This window comes from Stegodyphus dumicola, chromosome 12, assembly GCF_044657685.1.
Source record: "Stegodyphus dumicola isolate Sdum_Otavi_A_Nest chromosome 12, ASM4465768v1".
In the NCBI taxonomy this organism is placed as follows: Eukaryota; Metazoa; Arthropoda; class Arachnida; order Araneae; family Eresidae; genus Stegodyphus; species Stegodyphus dumicola.
Genome location: NC_140779.1, coordinates 59355837 through 59382578, shown reverse-complemented (window position 1 = coordinate 59382578; position 26742 = coordinate 59355837). Strand labels below are relative to the sequence as shown.

Below are 26742 nucleotides of genomic sequence, written 5' to 3'. Positions count from 1 at the left end.
CTCGCTGAAGGCTCGATGACATCGCCTTCTTCCATATCTTTTAACAGTGTTCGCACCTCTTCCTGTTTAGCAAACGGTAGACGTCTTGGATGTTGCTTGATCGGGGGATGATCGCCAGTATCTATTCTATGTTGTGTCAAACTAGTTCGACCCACGTCAGAAGACGAGCGGGAGAAAACAACTTGAAGATCTTTAATGACGCGATCGGCAGCATTTTTCTCTTTATCGTTTAATTGTGCATTCTGCAATAACTCCGATGTAATGCTCTCTGAGGACACGGATTCTGGGATGTTACTCTTTTTTTCAACGCTGGTTACTGGAGTACATGTTGCAACCACTTCACCTTTCTTAATAACTCTCGACTTTTCAGTTACATTGGCGACTCTCACCGGGATAACCGTTCTGGATAGGTCGACGAGTGTTGAGGCTACTAATACTCCTTTTGGGATATTACAGTTATTGGGATATTCTATGATGCCGTAGCGGAAATTTCTATTTTCGGCTATGGATCCAGGAAGTAAAATTTCTGTTCTTGCCGGTATTGTAATATAGTCTTGTGCTATGATTTTATGGACAGATTTAACTTCTTCATCATTAACGAGAAATAACGCTATGTCCTCAGATGTAGAATGCAATTCGTTATTTTTAAAATCCAAGGAAAAATTGTATTTCCTTAGAAAGTCCAATCCGAGTATGCAAGAATCAGTGATTTCTGCTAGATATGCCGTGTGATGGTAAGCGGCACTTCCAAACGTGATGTTAACATTTACTTTTCCGTCGATGTCGATCTTCTCACCGGACACAGTCTGGAGGGTAACGCAGGGCGGCGTCCAGATAAGTTTGTTTCCTAGTTGTTGAGCCAAATCTTTTCGGATGATGGTGACGTTGGCTCCTGTATCTATAGTCATATTGCACGGAACTCCATTAATATGTCCTATTATGAAAAGTCCATTACTGCCGCCTCTCACTGCAGAAATCTGAAGCGCTTTAAACGGGGGCTTTTCATTATCTGGCAACCTCCGCCCCGCGAGATGGCCACTAATTAGTTTCCCTGCTGCTTGTTAGAAGCGGTCTTAACATCAGTACCCTGGGGTGTTTTGCAGTTTCGTCGTATGTGTCCTTCAGCACCGCAGTTCCAGCACTTAACGGTCGGTTTCTTCTCACCAATATTCCGTCTCAAGGCGTTCAGTTGTCTAGTTAAATCGTCAAGTCGAGCGGTGACTTGATCCCCTGGCTCCTGGACTTGAGCAGCTCTGACTGGGTGGCGGTCTCGACGAGTGGCTTGCTGGGCTGCCTCAAATTTCATGGCGTACACTAGAGCACTTTTTAAATCTTTTACATCCGCCATTCGTAGAGCTTTCTGTATTTCAGTATCTCGGATGCCGTCGATAAAGTATTGCAAGGACAGGATTTCCCTTGTTTCTGTCGGGCATTCCGAAAAGGCGAGATGGGACAGCCTTTCAACATCCGCGGCGAGCTCCTGAAGTGTTTCGGTAGGCTTCTGTTGACGAGATTTTAATTGGAGCCTGCTGTAGTCTTTTAAACACTTCTCCCCAAAGCGCAACTCCAAGGCGCCGGACAGAGCTTCGAAATCTAACCTTTTGTTTTCGGGAAGAGTCTGAAGGATATCCGCTGCGTCGGCTCTTAGAGAAGCGGCGAGATGACAGGCCTTAGCTTGGGAATCCCATCCATTCGCATCCGCCACGATAGAAAATTGTGTCTTATACACCTGCCAGGATGTCTTCCCATCATATGTGGATAGCTTCAGAGGTGGACGAGCAGGCATTGGTAAGAATTTAAAATCATCACTCCTGCTCCCTGCCGACGCTACGAATTTCTTTAAAGTATCCATTTCTTTGGCAACTGCAGAAACTCTCTCATCAATTTGTTCTTTTACAGAAGAAACTCTTTCTTCTATTTCTTCTTTCACCGAAGAAACTCTTTCTTCAATATGTCCAACTTTATTTTCAACTGCGTCAATTCTGCCTTCCATAGCTTCAAATTTATTTTCTATTATGCAAGTAATTTCTCTTTTCATTTCTTCTTGACCAGCTTGAACGGCTTTCATTTCGTCCTTAACGGATTCCTGGCCCAATTTCATTTCTTCCTTAACGGATTCCTGGCCCAATTTCATTTCTTCCTTAAATGATGCTTGGCCAGCTTCCATCTTTTCTTGGAACGCAGCAAAAGCACTAATGAGCTGTCTCAATTGTTCTTCCATCGCTCTTGTTATTGGCATTCAAATCCCACTCCTGACACCAAAAATTGTTGCGTGTGTACGGGTTCGTTATGAAATGAATGCACAAGTCCGATGAAAAATGAACAAAAATTTATTATTATCACAACAAAAATGCTTAAATTTTCTCAAATTATCATGCAGTATTACAATATCTCACAGTAGTTTTCTTTTAACTACTCAAATTTCAATAGAACGTAATTCAAAACAGCTAAAGAACGCTAATCCGCGAATTCGCTACAATCAACAACAGTAGTTTTCTAAACAACAACAAACTAAGCAACTACTACAAACTGAGATGTTTTCCTCCTTTTATAAGATTTTAAAATCACGCGCTAGAATTTTCCAGTACTTTCTCGAAATCAAAAAGAGATATTTATTTATTTAATGCACGCGCTCTTGTATTTTCAATTTTCCGGCTTAGCTTTCTTTTAATATTCGTCACGCGCTGCACTGCGCGAGAAATAAAACCATTTAATTTCTAATTGAACTAACATTAGCTTTTTAAATACCAAATTCGTAACAATATGAAGCTTGATAAAAATCAAAGTTTTGAAGACGGTATATGTGATCACGTTCGGTTGATTACCATTATGATCAGCAAATAACAGCAATTTACTGATGTCTTTCTTATCTTTATATTCAGATGTAGTTTTCAGGGCAACTAGAGAAAATTTATTAATTACTTTTATTATTTTTGATATTTTATACGTATGAAGATACATACTTGTAGGAAGAGAGATCTAACTATTATATTCGAATAAATAAAAATAAATCGTGACGTGAAGACCCTAGAGATACGGCTTCTGATTGCTATTCAAATTTTTCCGCATTAGTAGCGATATAATCGAATAATCTTTCAAAGATTATTGTTTACCGATTTTAGGTAACAACTAGAAAACATTTTTTCGAACTTATCCTCAAACAAGTTTGCTATTGGTAATGAATACTGCTGTATCATGAATCAGGTACGGTGCTATGCATTTTGCTGACTTTGTATGCAATAAATTCTGTTGTCAAGTGCCCTTCCCCCAAAATTCTAAAATTTTATTGCTTGATGCTTCGCTGAATTTTACAATTTTGCTGTACCTAAATTCTGCCGTACCGGCAGCGATCATGATTTCAAATCCCCCCTCCCCGAGATTTACTGTGTTATCTGAAAAACAGCTCACAAGTTGCTAAAAATAGCTATAAAACTGGTTCCACAGCTTTTAGCAACGGCCTCCCGTTGTGCGTTGTGGAAACTCAGCTTTTGAAAGAAAAGGAAGGGGAATAATTTCTCCCTGACTACAGTATAGATCAGGTCCGTGACTTTGTTTGAGCTACTGCAAAATGTTCTGAAGTAAACTTTTTTCTGTTTCGGCAACATTCATCTTGAGAACTCAACACCTGTTCATTAGCCCTTAGTAATTGACAGAAATGCTTTTAGAAAGTAGTGGGTTCATTGATACCAACAAAATGGTTGGTATCAATGAACTGGGGATACGTTAGTTTCATTTGTTGAGTTCAAATGAACCTTTCAAATACTAAAATAGTCCCTTTGCATAATCGAAAGGATTTCATCTGAGAATAATTTTTCTACTTAAAAATGAGTTTTGCAGTACTTTTTAAATACTACTTGTATTTTTATTTTCGAAAATTTTCATAAATATTGTAATTAATTATTTCCAATTTTAATAACTCGCAGAAAAAACACAATTTTCAAGAAATTTTTTTATTATGGTTATTCAAACTTATATACAGCATCTTTTATATTCCTTATACATTTGACACTGCATGCTTCAACCTGCATGTAAGTTTCTCTTCCTTAGTAACTCCTTACCCAGAGCAGAGACGTCTCAATTAAAGCCAAATCATGCACAAAATTTACACCTGAAAAAAAAAAAAAAAAAAAAAAAAAAAAAAAAAAATATGATAAAATATTTTTAACACCATATTCTCGACAACAGAGTACATCACATACCCCCCCTACAAAAATAGAGAAATTACAAGAAATACAAATTTCTAACAGAAAAATGCATTTTCAAACAGCTGAAATTGTTTTACAAATTAATAATGCAGATAGTAAATGTAACATATGGCACTATTGCCACTCAGTGCAATCTCTGCATATCCTAAATTCTGCTGGCTGATGTCTTCGTAAGTTCTGAACATTTTTTTGCCTCTAAATTCTGCTGCTCAGTGCCCTCTGCTAAATTATAAAATTTTGCTATGCACTATTATCTAAATTCTAAATATTTTGACTACCACTGGTTGCACAGGCCCTGATCAAAGCAAAGAGGCAAGATGCTACCTGCTATTGATAAACTGCCTTATAAATACCACAGATCTAAATAAATATCAGTTTTATTTCCAAAACAGAATTATCTCACAGCTAAAGCATTGCCTTTGCAGAAAATCTTCTAAATGGAAATAGAATTGCATCCACATTACATGTGCAGAATCCCAATAATTCATTATAAACATAGTTCCAAACCATAGTTAGGCTTAGAACCCACAACAGTATTCTTCTTGGAAGTCTTCCTAAGGAAATGGTAGTATATTCAGGGAACATGTGGGCAAAATCATGACAGTATATCACAAGCCTAATTCTTGACCATACATACTAGAAAGATCACAGAAATTCCTCAGGGGAAGCTAGATTCATATAACAAAATTTCATGCAACATATGGTATATGGGAAAAAGCAAGGCACATTATAATCACTAGCATAGTTTATACCCAAATGAGTCGCAGATGGTGCACTATGTGCTCACAGCTGATTATCACTAATGCAGATATATATCTACTAATATTTAGAAGATGATGTCAGATCAGAATTGCATGAGAAATAAATCAAAAAACATCAATCAGATGCAGGAAATTGGTTTCAATCTGAAACAGCAGATGGATAATTGAAAAGGTTAGTAGAATTACCTTTTTTGCAGAAGCAGTATCTTCACAGAGGATATCCTAAGAGAAAACTAATATACACATCACACTGAGAGCATATACATGAAACTTATTGAGAGAGAAAGATGTAGACACATACATGCATGCACAAATTTAGCTTCTCTAATTGGCTATGGCTTAGACCCTCTCTCGCAGGTGTGAATGGAACTCCCACATTTTATGCCTTATGATTATGCGTCTATGACATTTATACCATCATCTGAACAGAGCCTTAGGATGGCATACTAAGAAGATGCAATGTCTTGTGGGGATAAGCAATTAATACTAACTTGATTTATACCATAGATATAACTTGATTTATACCATAGTACCGCAACATAAGAATAAGTTAGACCCTTTATACTCCAGTCTTTCAACAGAAGTAGTGATTTTGAGATCTTCCTCACAGAAATGGCTGGCATTCATGTTACATAGGAGTAAAACCACAATACTTCACTGCAAGCGCAGTTTACAGCAATAAATGGAAAGAAAGGTCTTCAGAGATGTCACTGAGAAGCCAAATGGCTAAACGGCAAATTAATAAGTTAGAATTTTCAATAATTAATGTTGGCCAGATTAATTTGGAATAATTCTGCCTTCATATGTTTATTCACCTCACCAAACTCTTTATTATTAAACAATATTTACAAAATATATGTAGTTTATAACAAAAATTCTACAAATTCAAATACAGAGATTTCAAAATACAATATTTGTACTGATACAATAAAGCTAAAAAATACTTATTCACACCCAGAAAACTCAAATATACAATTGTTATTCAGAAGAAATGCAGTAAACAAAAAAATAAACAAGAGACTTTAAAAGATAAATACAGTCAAAAGTCGTTAATTCGGACACCCATAATCCGGAATGATCTATAATCCAGACCTCAAAGCTAAAATCTTTCTGCACATGCGCCGCGTTGACGCATGCGCATAGGCGTTCACGCGTGTGCTCAAGACCTTTACGACTGCGCATATGCGTCTGTGCCGTTGTATAAATGTCATAATTCCCAACTAACAACGCTTCGTAGTCAGACCTTGCTATGTCACAAAAACTAGTTTGGGCATTAAGCTTGAAGTTTTCAACTTTGTGCCGACTTGATATAAGAGTCGGCCAATCAGAGCATATACATGAAACTTATTGAGAGAGAAAGATGTAGACACATACATGCATGCACAAATTTAGCTTCTCTAATTGGCTATGGCTTAGACCCTCTCTCGCAGGTGTGAATGGAACTCCCACATTTTATGCCTTATGATTATGCGTCTATGACATTTATACCATCATCTGAACAGAGCCTTAGGATGGCATACTAAGAAGATGCAATGTCTTGTGGGGATAAGCAATTAATACTCCTAAGCCTAAAAAAAAACTTGGGGAAAAAAAGATCACGACTTAAATTTGTTGTCTAATTGCTGTAACTTGAGGCACATTACGAGAGGAAAGCAAAGGTAGTAATCAGAATTATTTAAAAAATTTTATCCTTATATTTTTCTTAAAAATTCTGTAAAATAATAAAATTTTTGGCTTTCCTCAAATAAATCTATATGGAAAAAATAATAGCCACATAATCACAGATTTCATTTTGTTATATTTTATTAACAAAATTTAAATTATTAAAAATCTCTTTCATGAAGGGAACATAAAACATCATGAAAACAATGAAAAAGAAGCAATATTTAAAAAAGATAGTTGGCTTATTGATGAGGCTCCCATCAAAAGAATCGAACCCCAAAATATTTTCATTTGCTTCAGTGTCCCGTCTGAAAATTTCACTGATTTCAATGAATATATTTTTAAAAAAATCTTTTATTTTCAAGTTCTTTCATGCAAAACGTCCAAATTTGGTACAAATCAAATTCATCCCCCTCTTTTTGATAGCTACAATATTATATTTAACAGTTTTAATAGCTATCAGTATGTAAACAACATAATGTAACACCATAAAAGAAAAACATAAATGATGACATTTTAATTTTGGCATAGAGAAATACATATTTACCCCAAAAGAGAGCTTGTATTTCTACCTTCTACGTCAGAGTCAATAACTGAAATGTCCAGATCAGAACTGAGAAGAAAAGAACCATAATTAGTTTAATTAAGATACAATAACACACCGACCAAGTATTAATTTGAGAGTCAAGCAACAAAAATCAGCATCATATTTTGAAATATTCACTATTTGAAAATATAACACTGATTTTGGTTGCTTGACTTCTAAATTAATACATAATTAGTTAACCATAATTAAGTAACTGTAAGAGTTTCAATATCATGCACAGCTAATATCTATTTTAAAAATAAACTAACTTACCTCAGGAAAGCCTGGTTTGTCTTAGGATCATTAGCTGTAACTTCTGGCGTAGAAAAGTCAAATTTTTCACTTCCGGACCTAAGAATGAAAGAAATAAACTGCTATAACATAATTTAAAAAAAAAAAAAAAAAAAAAAAAAACATGAATAAATAAATAACACATAACAAATTTAAGCATTAAGCTATGTATGACTACCACCCATCTCAGACAGTGCGACAGATATTGCTGTATACTGTTTCGCCATACCCTGTGTAGCTATTATATCATGCTGTATAACCACAGTTTAGAAAAATTACAAAATGTGTTATTTATATCTATCTAAAATGGTACATTACTACATGATTTGTAAGAATAAATTAGAGGGCTCTGCGAATGAAATTCCTTCCAATTAAAAAATGTAGGAATAAAGAAAATGCAGGAATTGCAAATGCAGAAATGAAAAAGGGATTATATTTTTTGCACAGAATCCAGATGACATATTTTTCAACATTTTAGAAATTTCAATATTAATTTTAGGGGCATAAAATATTAGGCCCCTAAAAGCAGAATATAGTTTTTAAATGTTCAGATAATCTTCCTATGAGAAGAATTCCTTTGAGAAGTACACATCTGAACCACAATTAAAAAACATGTACAAGAACAGAGCTGAGGACTTCTGTTTGCAGAAAGTCTGTCACATAACATATGAAAAGTTTCTTATTGGTAGATTTTTGATCAGACAGATATTTTATTGTTATACAGAGAAAGCATTCACTCCCTTTATACTGGAGATAATTCAATTTGGACAATGGCAAAAAGGCTAAGCAAGCCTGAGCGTATTGGTCCCATTCTTGACACTAGTTTGGTTTACGCTCAAAATACACGGCAGATGATATGTTACGTAAGGCGTTACGTTCGAACAATGGCTAGCTCAGAAGGGATTCGTAAGTCATCTACCCGATGAATTAACAGCTATCTTGTCATAAATGGAGCACTTCATTTAAACTTAAGCAAAAAGATTTATTTACACATAAAGACAAGTTAAAAGAATATAAAATATTTATCTAGCTACAATATCTATCTAGCCACATCATGCAAACATCGTTTAGCTAACTAAACCGGAACTGTTCGTTTTCCTCTGGCGTCCCATGACGTCAGTCTCTATCTGGCTTTTGATTCGTTGGCTTAGTGATGCCATTCCCAACATCCTCCCCCCTTTGAGTTGCTGGATAGCTACTCAAAACATTCAAGTCTATCAAGTTCAGTCTAAGTGGCATCTTAACAGTTCTACCAGCTCGTGTCTTTATAGTCTTAGAACTATTACATACATCGGAAACATCAGTTGAGTCCGGAGATCGGGGTGACCCAGAAATTTCTGAATGATGAGATTTAGTTTTGTATCGTCGACATTTAGTACAGTCCTTCAGAACACTACGTATCGCTCTTCTTCCTCTTGTAATAAAGTACTTTTCACGCAATATACTTAGCAATATCTGGGTTCCAGCATGACAGTTTTCTCGGTGAAAATATTCAATCAGTCTTTGAGTAAAGATACATTTATCAGGAAGAAGAATAGGTGAAATGAAGAAAGGCTTATCTATGCGTTCAGTAATTCGAGTTTTAACTCTGATAATTCCGTTCACATCTTTGAAAACACACAAGTTCGAATAGAGGTTTCACTAGGAAAAAATTGAGCTTGCACATTACGAATAAGCAGAATTTCAGCATTTTCAATCTCCTGCGTTAGAAGTTCTCCCCTCCGTCTAGTATCATGACGCGATCTTACATTACTGATAAATCTCAATATCCATGCAACCATTCTAACTATTGAATGGAAATTTGAGAATTTAATGGCATACCACGGGACTCTCTCTTCTGACAAATTAATATTACATAACCTAACCTTTCAAGTGTTATTTCGGGTGTTTCCGTTATCAATATTTCGGTGTCAGGCCAGTTGTCTCTTGCTTGCAACAACCATGCCGGGCCTTTCCACCAGCAGGATTCTAACAATTTCTTAGGGGAACACCCTCGCGAAATCAGATCAGCGGGATTCATTTTCCCTGGCACATGTTGCCATTCAGTATTAGGAAACAGATTATTTATTTCTTTTACTCTGTTCGAGACAAAAACTGTCCAATCACCACGCTCTTTTAGCCAGTATAAAGCTACCCTAGAGTCGCTCCAAAATATTGTTTTAATCTCATGGGCATTTAAAGCCTGCTTCACTGAATATGCCAACCTGGCACCAATGCAGCAAGCCATTAACTCTAACCTAGGGATCGTTACTTTCTTCAAAGGTGCAACTCTGGTTTTTGCTCTAACAAAGTAAATTTTTACCCCTTGAGAGGTTCTCGTTCTAAAAAAAATACAGGTGGCATATGCCTCTTTGCACGCGTCTACGAAAACATGCATCTCAGTGGAATCATTTATTTCAACATAACGTGAGATTCCGATATCTCTTAATGCATCTATTTCTCTAAACCATCTTTTAAAAGACATTTGAATACTATCTGGTAAGGGAGTATCCCACTTTAGATTTAAATTCCACGTTTCCTGCAGTAAAAGCTTAGGTGGTAAGATTGCAGGACTCAACAGACCTATTGGATCATATATTTTGTGAACTGTAGCTAAAATGATTCTCTTAGTAAAATTTTGATCTTCACTTACAAGATTAAAGTTTAAATTACACTTAAGAGTGTCCTTATCAAGATCCCACAAAATTCCCAATACTTTCGTGACACCAGTACTATTAGAAATATACTTACATTTTACATTACTCTCCCAGTTTCTTAAATTAAAGCAACCCCGTGACAAAATATCTTTTGCATTTACAATAAAATCTTCCTGCTCCTCAATATTTGCAACACCAGAAACACAATTATCTACGTAAAAAGAATGTTTCAGTTTTTGTGCTATAGCATCAAATTCAGATGGTACATTATCTAATAAATGTGTAATTGAGGCTGCTAATAAAAATGGACTCGACTTTAACCCAAATACTATTCTGCGATGTCGGTAAACAATCTGTTCACTCTCGGACGGATAAAAAAACCGCAAGAAATCTCTATGTTGAGGGGTTATACTTAACATCAGAAATGCTTTCTCAATATCTGAAGATAATCCTATTGGATGAATTCGAAACCTATCAAGTATCTCTGGAATTATTTCTAGTAAGTTCGGACCCTTATACAAAAGGTCATTCAAAGAGCATTTACCACTTTCTCGGGCTGACGCGTCAAAGACAGGTCTGATTTTTGTAGTGGTATTGTCCTTAATTACTGGCCGATGAGGTAAAAAATGTCCCGTCTCAGCATTATCAGTTACCTTTTCAATTATATTCAATTTCTCCCATTCCCGGAAAATCGTAGTATATTCTTCTAAAAATGTTTTATCTTGTGCTCGCTGGCACATCCTTTTATGCCGCTTCCAAGTTAAATCTTTATTTGTCGGCAAATCGGCCACATCAGATTTAAAAGGTAAACAAAGTTCATATCTACCGTCTGAAAGAATTTTCACATTATTTTTAAACTCTTCCAAAACTCTAGAATGTTCTAAATTCTTTCTATTATTTTCAATGGGATCTGAAATACCTATGGATTCTAAAGACCACAAATCTTTTATCGAATAATTACTAACATACAACGAAATTGCATTCAAAACAGTATCATCATTGCTATCTCCAAATGACTCATGTTTCCCAGTTAACACATGTCCTAAACAAGTGTCAATCAAAAATAACCCTGACTCCAACCGAACAGATTTATTAGTAAATAAACCGCCCACAATATCTGCTCCCAAAAGCAGACCGATCTCACGATCAGAAGAACCCAAATCAGACAAACTGACGCCTCTATCTTTCAGTTCATTACGAATTTTACTATCGTTCACTTTTGGCACTGTGCCACAAATTTTGCTCTCGGAAAGTGCTTCGATTTGAAAGGAGAAAGTTTCATCTAATGCCGAAATCAACAAATTATAAACATCGTGAATCTGCGTTCGCGTTTCTCTTCCACCGAATAACGAATGCTTCAATTTAATTTGCCTTAATGGTTTTAAATTTAAATTCTCTACTATTTTTTTACTGACAAACGAATGCTGAGAATCTGTATCCAGTAATGTGCGTACTTTAAGCTCAACATTCTTAAATTTAATTTTAACTATTAGAGTCATTAAATAAACATTTTCTATTTTACAGTTATTAGTTAATGTACTGGTTTCAGTTACGTCCCTTTTAGACTTTTCATTTGCTCTTTTTTCTTGGCGATTGGGACACATTAAAGAATGGTGATTTTTATTACAGTACATGCAAGAATTTTTTACTCGACATGTTTTAAAAGTGTGTCCAAATCTGAAACATCCAAAACAGGCCCCTCTTTTAATTAATATATTTTTCTTAGCTTCTAATGTCATATTTCTAGCAGAAAAACATTCTTTAGTTGGGTGCCGTTTTTCACAAAAGAGACAGTTAAAATTGCGCTTACCTGGGCTCTCAGAATTTGATGTACTTACTAACGCAGCTGCGGTGGCGAAATCTAAATTTTTATTTAGTGTATCCTTTTTCTTAGAAATATGATTAGAACCAAACCCAGTGCGGGCTAACACGACCATCTCTTCTCCTTTCACTTCTTGTTTCAGAAAATTCATCAAATTTTCAAGGCATCGGTCATCAGGCTGAGGTGCTTCTTTTAAATTTCTGTTTCTCTCCCAAGCAATTAATACTTCTTCGGGCAGGCAGGATTCAACTAAAGGCGTTAAGAAATCACCATACTTCTCTTGCGTTCTTCCAAGACTTTCTAAAGCTCTAATCTTGGTTTCTAAATCATCGTAGAGAGTGGGAAGATCCGTCTTCACACGTCCACTGCTTGCATTACGCATAACCATGCTTAGATCTCTGACGTATATCTGCACAAGTAAGTCTTCTCTTCCAAACCTCTCTCGAAGCTGGGCGATTGCTTTCGGATAATTCGACGCCGTTGCCGGAAAGCTCTCCACTACCCGTGCGGCTTTGGACTGAGGAACAACTGCTTGCAGGAGGTACTGGAATTTATCTTCATCTGGAATCGTCGGATCTTCATGGATCTTCGAAAACTGGCTCCAAAACGTCAAAAATTCTTTTGCTTCGCCGTTGAATTTCTTTAGTTCGATCTTCGGCAGTTTAAATTTGCGCTTCTCTGGTAATTCAGTAGGTAAAGGATTCTTCGACAGCTTTTCGATTTGAGAACACAGTTCAAAATATTTATCTCTATAAGGCTCAGACGAAATAAAATCTTCTTCATATAGCTTTTCAGCTTCTTTAGATTGTAGAATTACTGACGTTACTTCCTTTTGGCAAATTTCAAGTCGATTAAACTTGTCTCTAAGCTGTTGTTCCAGAATCGAAAGTAGCTTCAAATCAGGAATATCTGATCTCAGTTCTGCATCAATTTTGTTTGCACATGTGGTAAAGGAAGTTCTTAGACATTTTCTTTCGGTTTTCAGCTGTGTAAGCTCCATTTTCAATTTATTTTAGCTGTTATCGCGCCCCACGTTGGGCGCCACAATGATATGTTACGTAAGGCGTTACGTTCGAACAATGGCTAGCTCAGAAGGGATTCGTAAGTCATCTACCCGATGAATTAACAGCTATCTTGTCATAAATGGAGCACTTCATTTAAACTTAAGCAAAAAGATTTATTTACACATAAAGACAAGTTAAAAGAATATAAAATATTTATCTAGCTACAATATTTATCTAGCCACATCATGCAAACATCGTCCTTAGCTAACTAAACCGGAACTGTTCGTTTTCCTCTGGCGTCCCATGACGTCAGTCTCTATCTGGCTTTTGATTCGTTGGCTTAGTGATGCCATTCCCAACAGCAGATATTTTCTAATTACCTGCATCCCAATATCAATTCAATTCAGCTTTTGGTGGAATTTACCATTTGTGACATATTTTTCAAAAACTACACTTCACAACATGCATACATGACAAATACACAGAACCATAAATAAACAAGCAATAATATATATTTATATATAAATTTTACTAAATGATTATAAAATGTTCCAAAATGTACTTTGTAAAAAAAATCATCCGGGCAATGATTCTTCTTTGACACAGATGCAGTTGTATCAATAATTTCTGACCTTCAATAAAAAAAATACGCATATTTTACTTCGGAATTAACTTACTACGAAATCATAAACACGAGGTAGTCGATATAAAGAATAAAATATTTCTCACCTTTCGAAAACATCCGCTTGTTCGGAATCTTCCACATCTCGGGAATTTAATTTCATATTTTTTTCTTGAGCTTGACGCTTTGGCTGAATTCTGGATCTCTTATTAACAGCAGGATGTTTTTTCGGTCGTCCTTGATATTTTCGCATATTTTTGCTAACTGACCACAGTACAAATAAATGTAAACAAACCGAGTGCGGAATAGCAATGCAATAGGGTTGCCGTAAACGTCACTCCGCTGACAGCTGACACTGTTTAGTGAAAACTGTGTATAAAGGAATATATGAAACGCTTCTAAATATTATTTAGAAGAAAATATGATTTATAACTGATATCAAAATCAATTACTTCGTGAATTTTTGCAGAAATAAGATTACAATGCTAAATTTTAACTCGTAGCGCCATCTATTGATGGCTTTCCAAACTACACAATAAAATTACGTATTTGAAACTAATTTTTTTAAAATATAATATTTAAGTAAATTTCATTCCAAACCTGATTCTAACATTTTGATTCCAAAATTGACCTATTGCTTTATATTTCTGCCAAATTTCACGCAACATAGTTTCTTAATTAGCGATTCTGCGTGTAAACAAATTTTTAGTATTGTAATGCTGCTGTAGTAGACCACCTTAACGGAGAAAACAGCAGCTAGCAAATTGTCTTGCTTCTACTCACACATGTTTCCGGTAATTCGAAGTTACGGTTGTTGAGATAAAACTTTTATCACCCAGCTTGGCGATCTTTCTAAACATGCCTTATATTTACCATTGCAAACGAAGGGTGACATTTTTTCTTTTCCGTTCCTTATTTTCCGGGGACATTCTTTCAGTTTCCCTTTTGTCCGGGTGACATTTTTTCCTACAACCCTTGGGAACAGACAAAAAAGCTGAATTCAGGGTTACATACTCCAAAACTTCAATTGAATACACAACAAAAATGCTATATACTTTTATTTTGATTCCTTTCTAGACCAGTTATCACTAATGATTTCTTTTAAATCATTAGTGATAACTGGGAACAGAGTGTTGCTCGTGTTTACTGTGACATTAAGTCCTCAATTCTTCTGAGGCCAGCATGTGACAAAGACGGCAAAAATGAAGGACTCTTGAAATCCACTAGAATTCCCTGAACTTCCACTTTTATGAAATGATTTTGTGTTGTAGCCACATGTCAAAGTTTCTTGTAAATACAAAAAGAGTGAGTTGGTTGAGGGTAAGAATTACTACTTTTCTTGCGCATTGTAGACTTTACACCAATTCTTGTTTTAAAGCTTGGCTATGCAATTAATTTATCTATATAAATCTTATGATAATGGTTTACTTTCGAATAAAAGTTAAAAAAAAGATTAAAACCATTTCTCTTCTTCCTTGCTTTCTATTCATGTTTACTACTTCTTTCACGTTTTTTTTTTTTGTTTGTTTGTTTGTTTGTTTGTCAAATTGAAATAGTTTATACTCTGACGCGCATTAATTTCAATACCAGTTTTCGTGTACATAATTTTACGATAATGAAATCTTATTTGAATATTTAAGCAGTTAATATTTGTGTTTAATTTTTTTGTTTTAATTGAATAAATTCAGAGATGTAAAATATTCTAAAGTTTATCCGAACAAATGTTATGTACATTAATTAATAATTTTTTCATTATTTTAAAAACACTTTTATGTATAAAAGCTTTCTTTTCCTATTTGTGGTTTCCTCAGCATCTAAGTGTAAGAAAATTAAAAAAAAAAAAAAAAAAAAAAAAAATGAAATGACATGGAGATTTAATATCGGCGATTACTATGGGAGGTCGAAGACAACAAATCTTAGCTAAACTTTACTAGCAGCCATTTGTCATGGCCTCGAGAGGCAGAACACGCTCTGTCTTATAATCTAATCTTACCTCCCTAAGACCCTAAGACCTCATCTTAAATATATGGGGAGCTAATTTGCATTCTTGCATGGAAACGAAAAGGAGAAATGACAGTAAAGATATAAATCAGAAAATGACTATTTAAGTAATATAAAGGAATTCTAAGACTTGTAGAGACATTAGGTATTTTTTGGAAGCATGCAAAATGAAAAATATGCAACGCCTTCGCCAGGAATCAAACCACGGACCTCTCAATTACGCGCTGAGTGTGCTCACCACTACACCACGAAGGCTCGCTAAGAAAGCGGGCGAAATACCTTATAGACTTACCTAAATAGAAAAAATTATGTTATTATTATTAAATTTATATTAATATCTCTTCTCTAATCCAATAATTGATAAGTTAAAATGTTTCTAGCAAAAGTTAAAAACTACAATATAAAATTTAGGGCAGAATAGTTAAACATTTCTACAGAAGATTAACATCACATTTTATTTTACGAAACAAAATTATTTATGCGCTTATCTTAAACTAAAAAAATGAAATGTAATTTAATTCCCTTCTCATTTATGGCTTGATAAATTTCAGTTAAATTTTTTATCTACATTTTTTAAAGCTGTGAAAGATGAAAAAAGCAATTTCTAGTCTAGATATTGTTTTCCTTTTAGGCTCGCGAATTTCACATACTGTTTGTTCATAAGTCGATTATATCAGAAGACGAGACTGTTTGAAATAAAGCTATCTGAAAGTAACTCGTATATGTTTACATAGAAAAACAACAAAAATGAGTATCCAATTAGACCATTCTCTAGGTTTCGTACCTAGGATGAACTACTGTTCGTTGGTCTTAATCATTCGGCCACTTGGTGGGAATTTGCTATATTGATGAGACTGTCTTAAATTTAGTTCCCACAGATGATAGGGAATGGAATGTTAAGAGTAAATAAATTATTAAAACTAATGTTTAAATTGGAAATAAACGTAAAGGAAAATGTGAAATAAATAGTTTACGATTTTAAGAAACGATACAGAATATACTGTTTTAAACAGGCATAAAATAATGAATTATATTATTAGAATTTTTTCTTGATTTATTAAAAGTTGAATCAAACGATTTACTCTACTTATATGCCTTTTTATTTATAAACCAGAACATTTAAAAAATCTTATAACATGGAGAAGAAAGCTTTAAATGGGGCGCAAAAAAGAAAGAAGAAAAAAGAATTATTCAATGCTTTTGAATGCGCAATGAAAAAAATCAAAATTGGCGATCAGTATTTCCGACTTGAAAATTCTAGTCGAGAAGAATATCTGGCATCAATTTTGAGTTCACAGTAACTTTTATAAATTTGCTAGCAGCAGACATTTGCGACCATCTAAATGCAGCATCAGACAGTTCAAATATAATTTTAAGAATTAAAATTCTACCAAAAAATATTTCGACTGAAATCAGTGAAGAAGGCAAACTATCAGAAAATATTTCAGCTACAGTCATAAAACAGTGATTAAAGGGCAGAAAATATTCCAACCGCTTTCAGAGATGTAAAAAATGAAAGATATCCATCGGATTTTGGTCATTATTCAGAAATTCTTACAAATGATAAGAAAGGGTTTATTTTAAATTTTGGCCTTTGTAGACAGAAAGGAACCGATTTTCCCCAAAATTAAGACAGCAGATCATTTTCTGTTCAGTATACAATGATTAATAACTCTGTTTTAGAGAAAAATTTTGCTTTGCACTTGAACTTAACAAAGACTATTGCGAATCATGTTGCTTAATTTCAAAAAAGGACAGATGTGGTCGACAGGAATACAGCACTGGCAAATAGTCCCCCCCCCAAAAAAAAAAAACGCGCGAGAGAAGTTTTCTTCATATCTCAAGATGTATGGAAGATAAAAATTAGGAAACAAATAACTGTATTGATTAAATACTGGTAAAATTTGTAAAAGATGAAATCAGTTTCAAATAGTTTTACAGAGATTCAATCTAGATTACTTTAGCAAAAAATTAAGCCCTGTTCCCACCAACGCGGTCACGCGTTCAGGCGCCAAGTGTTGACCAATCAGAAGCGAGCTCAGACGCGGCATTTTCCGGACGACCGGAGAACGCGTGAAGCCCAGTTCACAGCAGCGCGGTGACGCGTTCGGGCGGAAAGCGTTGAGAAATCAGATGCGGTATTTTCGGGACGACCGAAGAACGCGCGAGTTGACTTAACTTCAACTCTTTGACGCTTGACGCGTCAGTTTCAGGCATCTCGTTTCAAACGTCCAGTTTAGACCATAGTTGTTAAATGATTGCAAAAATTCTTCTTGATGAAAAAAAAGTCAAGTGGACAAATCTTAAGGGGGACTCATACACCTTAAAGCTGCTTTCTGAAATAGTAAACAGAAAGTTTGTGTTGCCACAAATATTTTCATAATTTAATCCGCTTTGTGACAAAATGTTTCGTCATGTTTCCACCTTGCTCGCACAGTTTAAAACATTCCGTTGCATAATTTAATTTCAGATTTAATATGCAGCTTTTATAACATTTGAAAACTACTGCGAACTAAAAATTCTAAGAATTTCATGTTAAATTTTTTATTTTATTTGGAGTTGAGTTTATAAAATGTATTTTATAAAAAAAAATCTGTAATGTTTTCGTGCATAAATTTTTTAATATTAAAATATTCATCAGATTTTTAGTTCAGTTAGAAAATAGTGCCCATATAAAGAATTCCATCAAATTTCAATTAGCCATTTTTAAAATATCATGCGCCCAAGGTGGAAACATGACGAAAAATTTTGTCACAAATTAAATAAAAAAATGTATATATTTGCGGCAACACTAACTTTCTGGTTATTAGTTTCTAAAGCAGCTATATTATGTAGTCAGTTGTAAAAAGTTGGAAGTAATTGCTTTTAAAATAAATAAAGTATCCCAATTGTTGCAACAGTCACATATTCCAATATCTTAAGGGGTTTAAGAAGCATGAGCCCCTTAATGAAAATTTCAAATATTACTTAAAAAATGCATATGCTAATAGAATTAATAGCTTTATAAATTATTTAAAGGAAAATTCTCAAGTTTATTAGTTATAATAAACCTTAATAATCAACCATAAATTATATATGGTTGATAATCTTTACAGAATAATTTAAAGCAATAGATTGTTGCAAGAAAATGGTGATGGATTTCGAAATCTCATATTTTGAATTTTTCTTAAAATATATCCGCAAGATGCCTTAGAGCGAAGGTAACACGTTTCAGTAGAAAATTCAGTATTTACTAAGAAATTATATTGCGGCTTCGGGCTTTGCTTTTTCAGTTCGAATACACCAATTGTTTTTTTATCAACCGCGACTATTTTTTTTCGGGGGGGGGGACACAAGAAGCTTGCATTTATTTTTCATTTCATTTCATTCATCATTTATATAAACAAAACCTAATTTTCGCTCGGCACTATGATCCTTCTTTTGACAACGAGCCTTTGGTATAATTCATAAAAAGATCTGACTACTATGATCTGGTTCTATTCCAACCGACACGAGATTAGCAAAAGCGATACTGGTATTAAGATAAAGTTGCTGCTTTGAATTTTAAACGAGTCGTGACGAGTAAACTATTTGTTTAAAAAATTAATAAAACTGTTATTTATGCAAAAAAGAAGCGCACTAGTATGTAGCTGATTTTATGGAATACTACTATGCATTTTAATGGCTTCATGTTTGTTTTTCTTAACATGCATGACCACTTTTCGAAAGGTTTAATCTTGATGATAATTTTTCATTATCCTAAAATTGCATGAGCATTAGCAAATTTGCTAATTGTGGAAGTCAATTTTTAACACAGAAAACGAAGTATTATATAAAATGCAGTTACCTCAAAGAGTTTTATATAAAAGTGATCTTTTAAGATAAACCTTTAGATAGTGGCTGCTCATTAATATATGAATGACTAATTTAAGTAATTACTGTTAAGGTAAAAATTATGTACATAAAGCAGAAATTAAAACATCTTTTAAAATAATTATTATTGTCTATTAACTTAAAAATAACTGCTTTTTTTAAGTGTGATATTTAATTTAGTAATGCTGTAAATCCTACATATATTTAAACAAAATATACAGTTTTATTGCATTATTTAAACTAATTAAGGGAAGTTCATTTAAAGAAATATTCAAGGGAAGTTCATACATCATGCATAAACATTTATGTTATTCTATCCCATGAAAATTTAGCCTCTAAAATAGAATCATGCAGTTAGGATTTTTTAATTGTCATTCAACAAAATTCATAAATAATTTAAACTAGATATATACAGCGATCCTTTTCTGGAATATCCTCTTCCTATCTTCCAAACGATTCTTTTCTGCGATATTCTGACAAAAATTAGTGTAAATTAGTGTTTGATTAAAAAGTTCGGTGAGGGCTAGAAATTCATCGAATTGATGAGGTGTTATGCGAAAGTAATGAAAAGAAATTTCGTTTCGTTAAAGAGCACTTTTTCAGTTAAATTATTTGCATCTCCTTGCTGCAGTCATCTCTCACATATTAATATAAACCACTGCATTCTGCTTCTCTTACACAAAGCAAGAAGTAAAATAAGTTTTAATCGAGCAGAAATTAAATTCATTTTAATTAAAAATGTAATCGTAAAAAGTCAAAATACCACACAAAAATTTCACGTTTTTACCTCAAGTTTCCGATATAAAGCGCTGTCTAGTTCTAGCATATGACAACTTGTAAAGCAAAAGTTGCCGCGTTGCGGTTTTTTTTTTTTTTTTTTTTTTTTTCTTTCTTTCCGCGTTGCCGCTTTTCGCCCCAATGGACCAGTGTAAAAGCAGCTTTATTCGGTGAATAGGCAGGTCAGCGTCATTAAGAAACGAAGTCTGATGAAATATAGGCATTCAATTAAAAAGTGACGCACCGACATTAAGATACGTTTCTGGCAAGAAATGAAGCCATCATCTGGTGCCATCTATTGATTAAACCGTAAATTAAATACAAGCACGAAACGGATTTTAGAAAATTTTACCCTAAAGATAGTATATTAGGACGATTAGGTCATTCAAATACGGCAAGGCACACGCAAACTATCTACCTAAGCAAAGGAATGCCTTCGTGAAGGACGTTCTAAGTGAAACTGGTTCGCATTCACGCTACATATGCAGGCCCGCGCCAAGCCTAATCGGCGTCGTCGTGCAAATGTCTAGCAAGCGCCTTTATGCAGTGACGATATTAAAGGGACATTGCTTATGGTTAACATTTAAAATGAAGCATTTTTGACATAATAATATGGAACAAAATACCTTTTAATTTATCTAAATATGCTACATTTTGTGCTTTGTTAAAACTCACACTCAAACATATTTATTGAAGAATTATACATACATTTATGTTATAAAAAGCATCCCAACCGGTATAGTGGTTAGCGTTGCTGTGCCGAAGGGCCCGAGTTCGAATCTCGGAGAAGGCATGGATGTTTGCAAATGTATAGTGTCCCTGCGGCAGGTACAAAGACACTCTAAATATGCGAAGCGAAAGTCCTCTCGAAAGGTTGCTGATAGAAGAAAAGGGGTGGGAGACGCACGGATCCGTCCCCCAGGATGCTCTCCATCAAAACTGGAGGGGGGGGCGAAACTGAGCTAAATCGCAGTGTCTCTTGTAAGTTGTTCAAGACCTGTACTTAAGCAGTCTCAACCACGAGGGCATAATAACAGACCTGAGGGCTCTCGGGACAGAGTAAGGCTCGATAGGGACCGTACTGGTACTGCCTTGTCTCCCCTTGCTCTGTGTGGTTTCAACATAATTGATTGACCAAGGACGGGGCGGCACTTAATTCCGATAGGCGCCCTATTAGGCCGCATTAGGACGGAAGCCGTCTCGTTCCATCAGCGTTGTAAGGTGCTCAAGGCTGTTGTCAACGGCAGGCGTATCTTGCCCTCCTAGCCACAAGGAATTTCGTGGGTTTGTTCTGACTTTACTGAGACAAGTGAGCATTAGTCAACAACACCAACGACAACATGTTATAAAAATGTAACACTGCAAGCGAAGCTAAATAATATACTAAACGCACACTATTTATTATCTTAAAATTAAAAGCAAATTAATTTAGATAATATCTAATAAGTTATAATAAGATATAATCTTAAAAAGTTTGCACTGAATAAATTGTTTTTCGCAGCGTAGTTTACGACAAGTTTCAAACTGTGATTACGAAAGGGCACAAAAAATACTGTAGGGCTGATAGCTAGAGATATATCCAAAATTCGCTTTTGCACACCGCTATGCTGTTGGCAACGATATAGCTTAGAGTTGCAACCAGCGATGATACATTTCCTCCAAAAGTTTGCGAAAACTGCAATTCATGCATAAGAGCTATACTATTTACATCGTTTTGATTTTTATCAGTTTATGCTTTTTGCATTTTTTGACATATGTTGAGCTGATTTTGTAAATATATGTGAAAAATACGTGATGCCGATGCGTATGTAAGGGTACAGGCCGGCGCCGCAGACGCGATCGACAAATTGTTTAGTCCTTATTTTGTGTCTGCTGTTGCAATCATGGTAAGTTGTGCAACATTTACAATTTTTGTGATTTATTTTGGTGATTGCTTGTTGTTATTGTTATTCTACATAAAAAAATCTGATGTGTACATCACATGACTTCCTTGTACGGAATATTAAATTATACGCATTTTTTCTTGCATTTCATTTAAACATATTGGATTGAACTAAATCTACTTCGCCGACAGCGCATAAACCACAATAGAATAAATGCATTCTTTAAAATTCAGTCTAGTATTTGTTTACCATAGCACTGTATTTAAAATACACTCTGGCGCTAGATTCACTTATTATATTTCGTTCATATCGCATTATTATATTTCGTTCATATTATAACTCATAATGCACAAAATTTATATCATTTAAAGAATAGAATTATCTAATCGTTGTCACATGTTCTTTTCAAATACTATAATAAAGCTAGCATAATGTATAAAAGAAATTAAGCAAACAAAACAAAAATAAAACAGTTTTTCACAGACGATTGAGTATTTCTCATTCAATTAATTCAGTTCTCACTTCGCGAGAAGGCAAAAATACATAAAAACTCAAAATATCTATATTAAAAATTACGAAATAAATCTTAAACACTTATTTCCTCGAAAATATTCCAGAAAGGATTAAACATCTCTCTAGATTGGCAGCCAATCCACTAGTCTGCTGTTTCAAACATAAAAAAAAATCTGATGTGTACAACACCTGACTTCTTTGTATGGAATGTTAAATTATAGCATTTTTTCTTGCATTTCATTTAAACTTATTGGATTGAATTAAATCTACTTCGCCGACAGCGCATAAACCACAATAGAATAAATGCATTCTTTAAAATTCACTCTAGTATTTGTTTACCATAGCGACACTCTGGCGCTAGACTCAATTAACAGTATTAATAATTATATAACAGTTAACTCATATATTTCGTACATATTATAACTCATAATGCACAAAATTTATATCATTTAAAGAATAGAATTATCTAATCATTGCCACATGTTCTGTTCAGATACTATAATAAAGCTAGGATGATGTATAAAAGAAATTACGCAATGTATAAAAGAAATTACGCAAACAAAACAAAACAGAAACAGTTTTTCACAGACGATTGAGTATTTCTCATTTAATTAATTCAGTTCTCACTTCCCGAGAAGGCCAAAATACATAAAAACTCAAAATATCTATATTAATAATTACGAAGTAAATCTCAAACGCTTATTTCCTCGAAAAAATACCAGAAAGAATTAAGCATGATTTAATTGGCAATAATAAATGAATGCGTTATCTTTGTTGTTGTGAAGCTAAGTTTCTCTAGATTGGCAACAAATCCACTAGTCTCCTGTTTCAAATGTAAACATCAATGGCCGCAATAAAAAAAATCTGATGTGTACACCACATGACTTCCTTGTACAGAATATTAAATTATACGCATTTTTTCTTGCATTTTATTTAAACTTATTAGATTGAATAAAACCTACTTCGCCGACAGCGCATAAACCACAATAGAATAAATGCATTCTTTAAAATTCACTTTGTTTACCATAGCGACACTCTGGTACTAGGTTTACTTAACAGTATTATATTTCGTTCATATTATAACTCAGAATGCACAAAATGTATACCATTTAAAGAATTATCTAATCGTTGCCACATGTTCTATTCAAATACTATAATAAAGCTAGAACTATGTATAAAAGAAATTAAGCAAACAAAACAAAACAGAAACAGTTTTTCACAGACGACTGAGTATTTCTCATTTAATTAATTCAGTTCTCACTTCGCGAGAAGGCCAAAATACATAAAAACTCAAAATATCTATATTAATAATTACGAAGTAAATCTCAAACGCTTATTTCCTCGAAAAAATACCAGAAAGAATTAAGCATGATTTAATTGGCAATAATAAATGAATGCGTTATCTTTGTTGTTGTGAAGCTAAGTTTCTCTAGATTGGCAACAAATCCACTAGTCTCCTGTTTCAAATGTAAACATCAATGGCCGCAATAAAAAAAATCTGATGTGTACACCACATGACTTCCTTGTACAGAATATTAAATTATACGCATTTTTTCTTGCATTTTATTTAAACTTATTAGATTGAATAAAACCTACTTCGCCGACAGCGCATAAACCACAATAGAATAAATGCATTCTTTAAAATTCACTTTGTTTACCATAGCGACACTCTGGTACTAGGTTTACTTAACAGTATTATATTTCGTTCATATTATAACTCAGAATACACAAAATGTATACCATTTAAAGAATTATCTAATCGTTGCCACATGTTCTATTCAAATACTATAATAAAGCTAGAACTATGTATAAAAGAAATTAAGCAAACAAAACAAAACAGAAACAGTTTTTCACAGACGACTGAGTATTTCTCATTTAATTAATTCAGTTCTCACTTCGCGAGAAGGCCAAAATACATATAAACTCAAAATATCTATATTAATAATTACGAAGTAAATCTCAAACGCTTATTTCCACGAAAAAATTCCAGAAAGAATTAAGCATGATTTAATAGGCAATAATAAATGAATGCGTTATCTTTGTTGTTGCGAAACTTTCTCTAGATTGGCAACAAATCCACTAGTCTTCTGTTTCAAATGTAAACATCAATGGCCGCCATTAAAAACAGGCTTAGCGGCAATTAAAGAACTTTCAAATTGCTGATAATTCTAAAAATATTGCACACAGATTTACTAAAGGCATAAAATCCTTAACCGGAAGATAAAAACAACATAATTCAATCATTTTTAAAGCAAAAAAATGTACAATTTACAAACATATAAGAGTAAGGAAACTGAGATCACTGAGTCGGGTAACAGAGTGGATATATATATAAATATATTTATATACGTTTGGTGCGGCCGATTGCAACCAAAATACGAGGTGACCATCTACATGTTATAGCAGTCCTATATACAAAATTTCAACGTTCTGAGGCTACTCGTTTTTGAGTTATGCGAGATACGTACGTACGCACGAACGTACGTACATACGTTCGTACAGACCCCACGAAAAATTCTCATCAGAATTAATTTTAAAGCAGTTTTATAATTTTTTTGAAGGAAAAGAGTATTTTATTCTGTCCTTACGTACAGATATGACGCAAAAACATCGTTAAATTGCATTCGATAGCGGGAAAAATGGATATTTTCGTTGAAATACGCTGCCTGAAAATTTTCGCGATTACAATATTTCCTTTTCACTTCGTACAAGGAAGTAAAAAGGCTTAGCGGCACTTAGACAACTTTAAAATTGTTGATAATTCTAAAAATATTGCATACAGATTTACTAAAGGCATAAAAACCTTAACCGGAAGATAAAAACAACATAATACAATCATTTTTAAAGCAAAAAATGTACAAGTTACAAACATATAAGAGTAAAGAAACTGAGATCACTGAGTCGGGTAACAGAGTGGATATATATATAAATATATTTATATACGTTTGGTGCGGCCGATTGCAACCAAAATACGATGTGCACATCTACATGTTATAGCAGTCCTATATACAAAATTTCAACGTTCTGAGGCTACTCGTTTTTGAGTTATGCGAGATACGTTACGTGCGTACGTACGTACGCACGTACGTACATACGTTCGTACAGACGCCACGGAAAATTCTCTTCAGAATTAAAGCGCAATTGCATATTATGTTACACTTAGGTTAGCTTTTGGATTCAGGAAAGCGACGATTTGAGCATAATTACTCTAAAGATGCTTTTTTTTACATGAACCATTTGTTTATTAAACTGAAATTATTATCTTTAGAGAAGAAAGGATTCACATACCTTACGGAGTACCACTGTATTTAAAATATACCTATTTGAGATTTGAAGACGTAAAAGTGTACAAGGTATTCTGAAATTCAAGCTTGGTCTTTTCCGATTTTTAGCTATATACAGAACCGAAGGAAAATGTTGCGTTAATTCATTGCTTCTTAAATACATACTTTAAAATTGATTTATTTACTTTAATAAACAAAAGAGTACTTCGTTGCAGCCGGTCAAAAAAATAGAAGAAATACTAGTGAAATCTACACTTTCTGCAGTAGATACGCATTTGCCTGTGCCTGATGATTCCGGATTATGCCCAAATCAATTATTGTCATCCCAAGTTCAAGCCTTAATATGGTCCTGGATAGCCTGGTTTCGAGTTTCAGTTTCCCAAAAGACAAAAATGGACGTAATTTTTTTTTTAGATTTACTTTTGTCGAATCTTGGCAAATAACGAATGAGTTAAAAGGGATTAGTTGCTAAATTCTGCTGGAAAAATTTCTGTTTATTGTTTTTGTTGCAACATTTTTAACAGTTTCCGCAACATAAAACTGAGTAGTTCTGAATTTAACGACTAGAACCACTTAAATGAGCACTTAAAACTTCATGAAAAAAAAAAAAAAAAAAAAAAAAAAAAAAAATGCATTTCCGAAATCTATACCTTTGGTCCGGTCTCTTAGAACGACTACGAAAGAATAAACATGTTGATTCGGAATTTCAAAATTTATTTTAAAAAAAAGAGACTAATCATTGGCGCGATTTTATTGAAAGAATTATCTATGCCATTCAGTTTTTAGCCAAACGAAACTTAGCCTTCCGTGGTTCCAGTAACAAGTTATTCGAAAGAAATAACA

The 26742-nt window shown here is 34.0% G+C and overlaps 2 protein-coding genes and 1 long non-coding RNA gene across 3 annotated transcripts in view; 1 reads left to right on the top strand and 2 right to left on the bottom strand.

Annotated features, from left to right (window-relative positions):
* Positions 1-26742, top strand: part of LOC146993671 (uncharacterized) — a 127508-nt gene that overhangs the window by 62836 nt on the left and 37930 nt on the right. The gene's annotated exons all lie outside the window — the stretch shown is intronic.
* LOC146993674 (uncharacterized) lies at positions 3819-13230 on the bottom strand. The gene is made up of 3 exons (XM_085827754.1): positions 7488-13230; positions 7176-7241; positions 3819-4108 (listed from the first exon to the last, which is right to left on the bottom strand). The coding sequence occupies exon 1, from the start codon at positions 12961-12963 to the stop codon at positions 9292-9294; it is 3672 nt and encodes a 1223-aa protein (XP_085683880.1). The 5' UTR covers positions 12964-13230; the 3' UTR covers positions 3819-4108; positions 7176-7241; positions 7488-9291.
* On the bottom strand, positions 12966-13986 carry LOC146993673 (uncharacterized). Its single transcript, XR_015044336.1, has 3 exons — positions 13697-13986; positions 13530-13599; positions 12966-13046 (listed from the first exon to the last, which is right to left on the bottom strand). It is a non-coding gene; the product is annotated as an uncharacterized LOC146993673 (long non-coding RNA).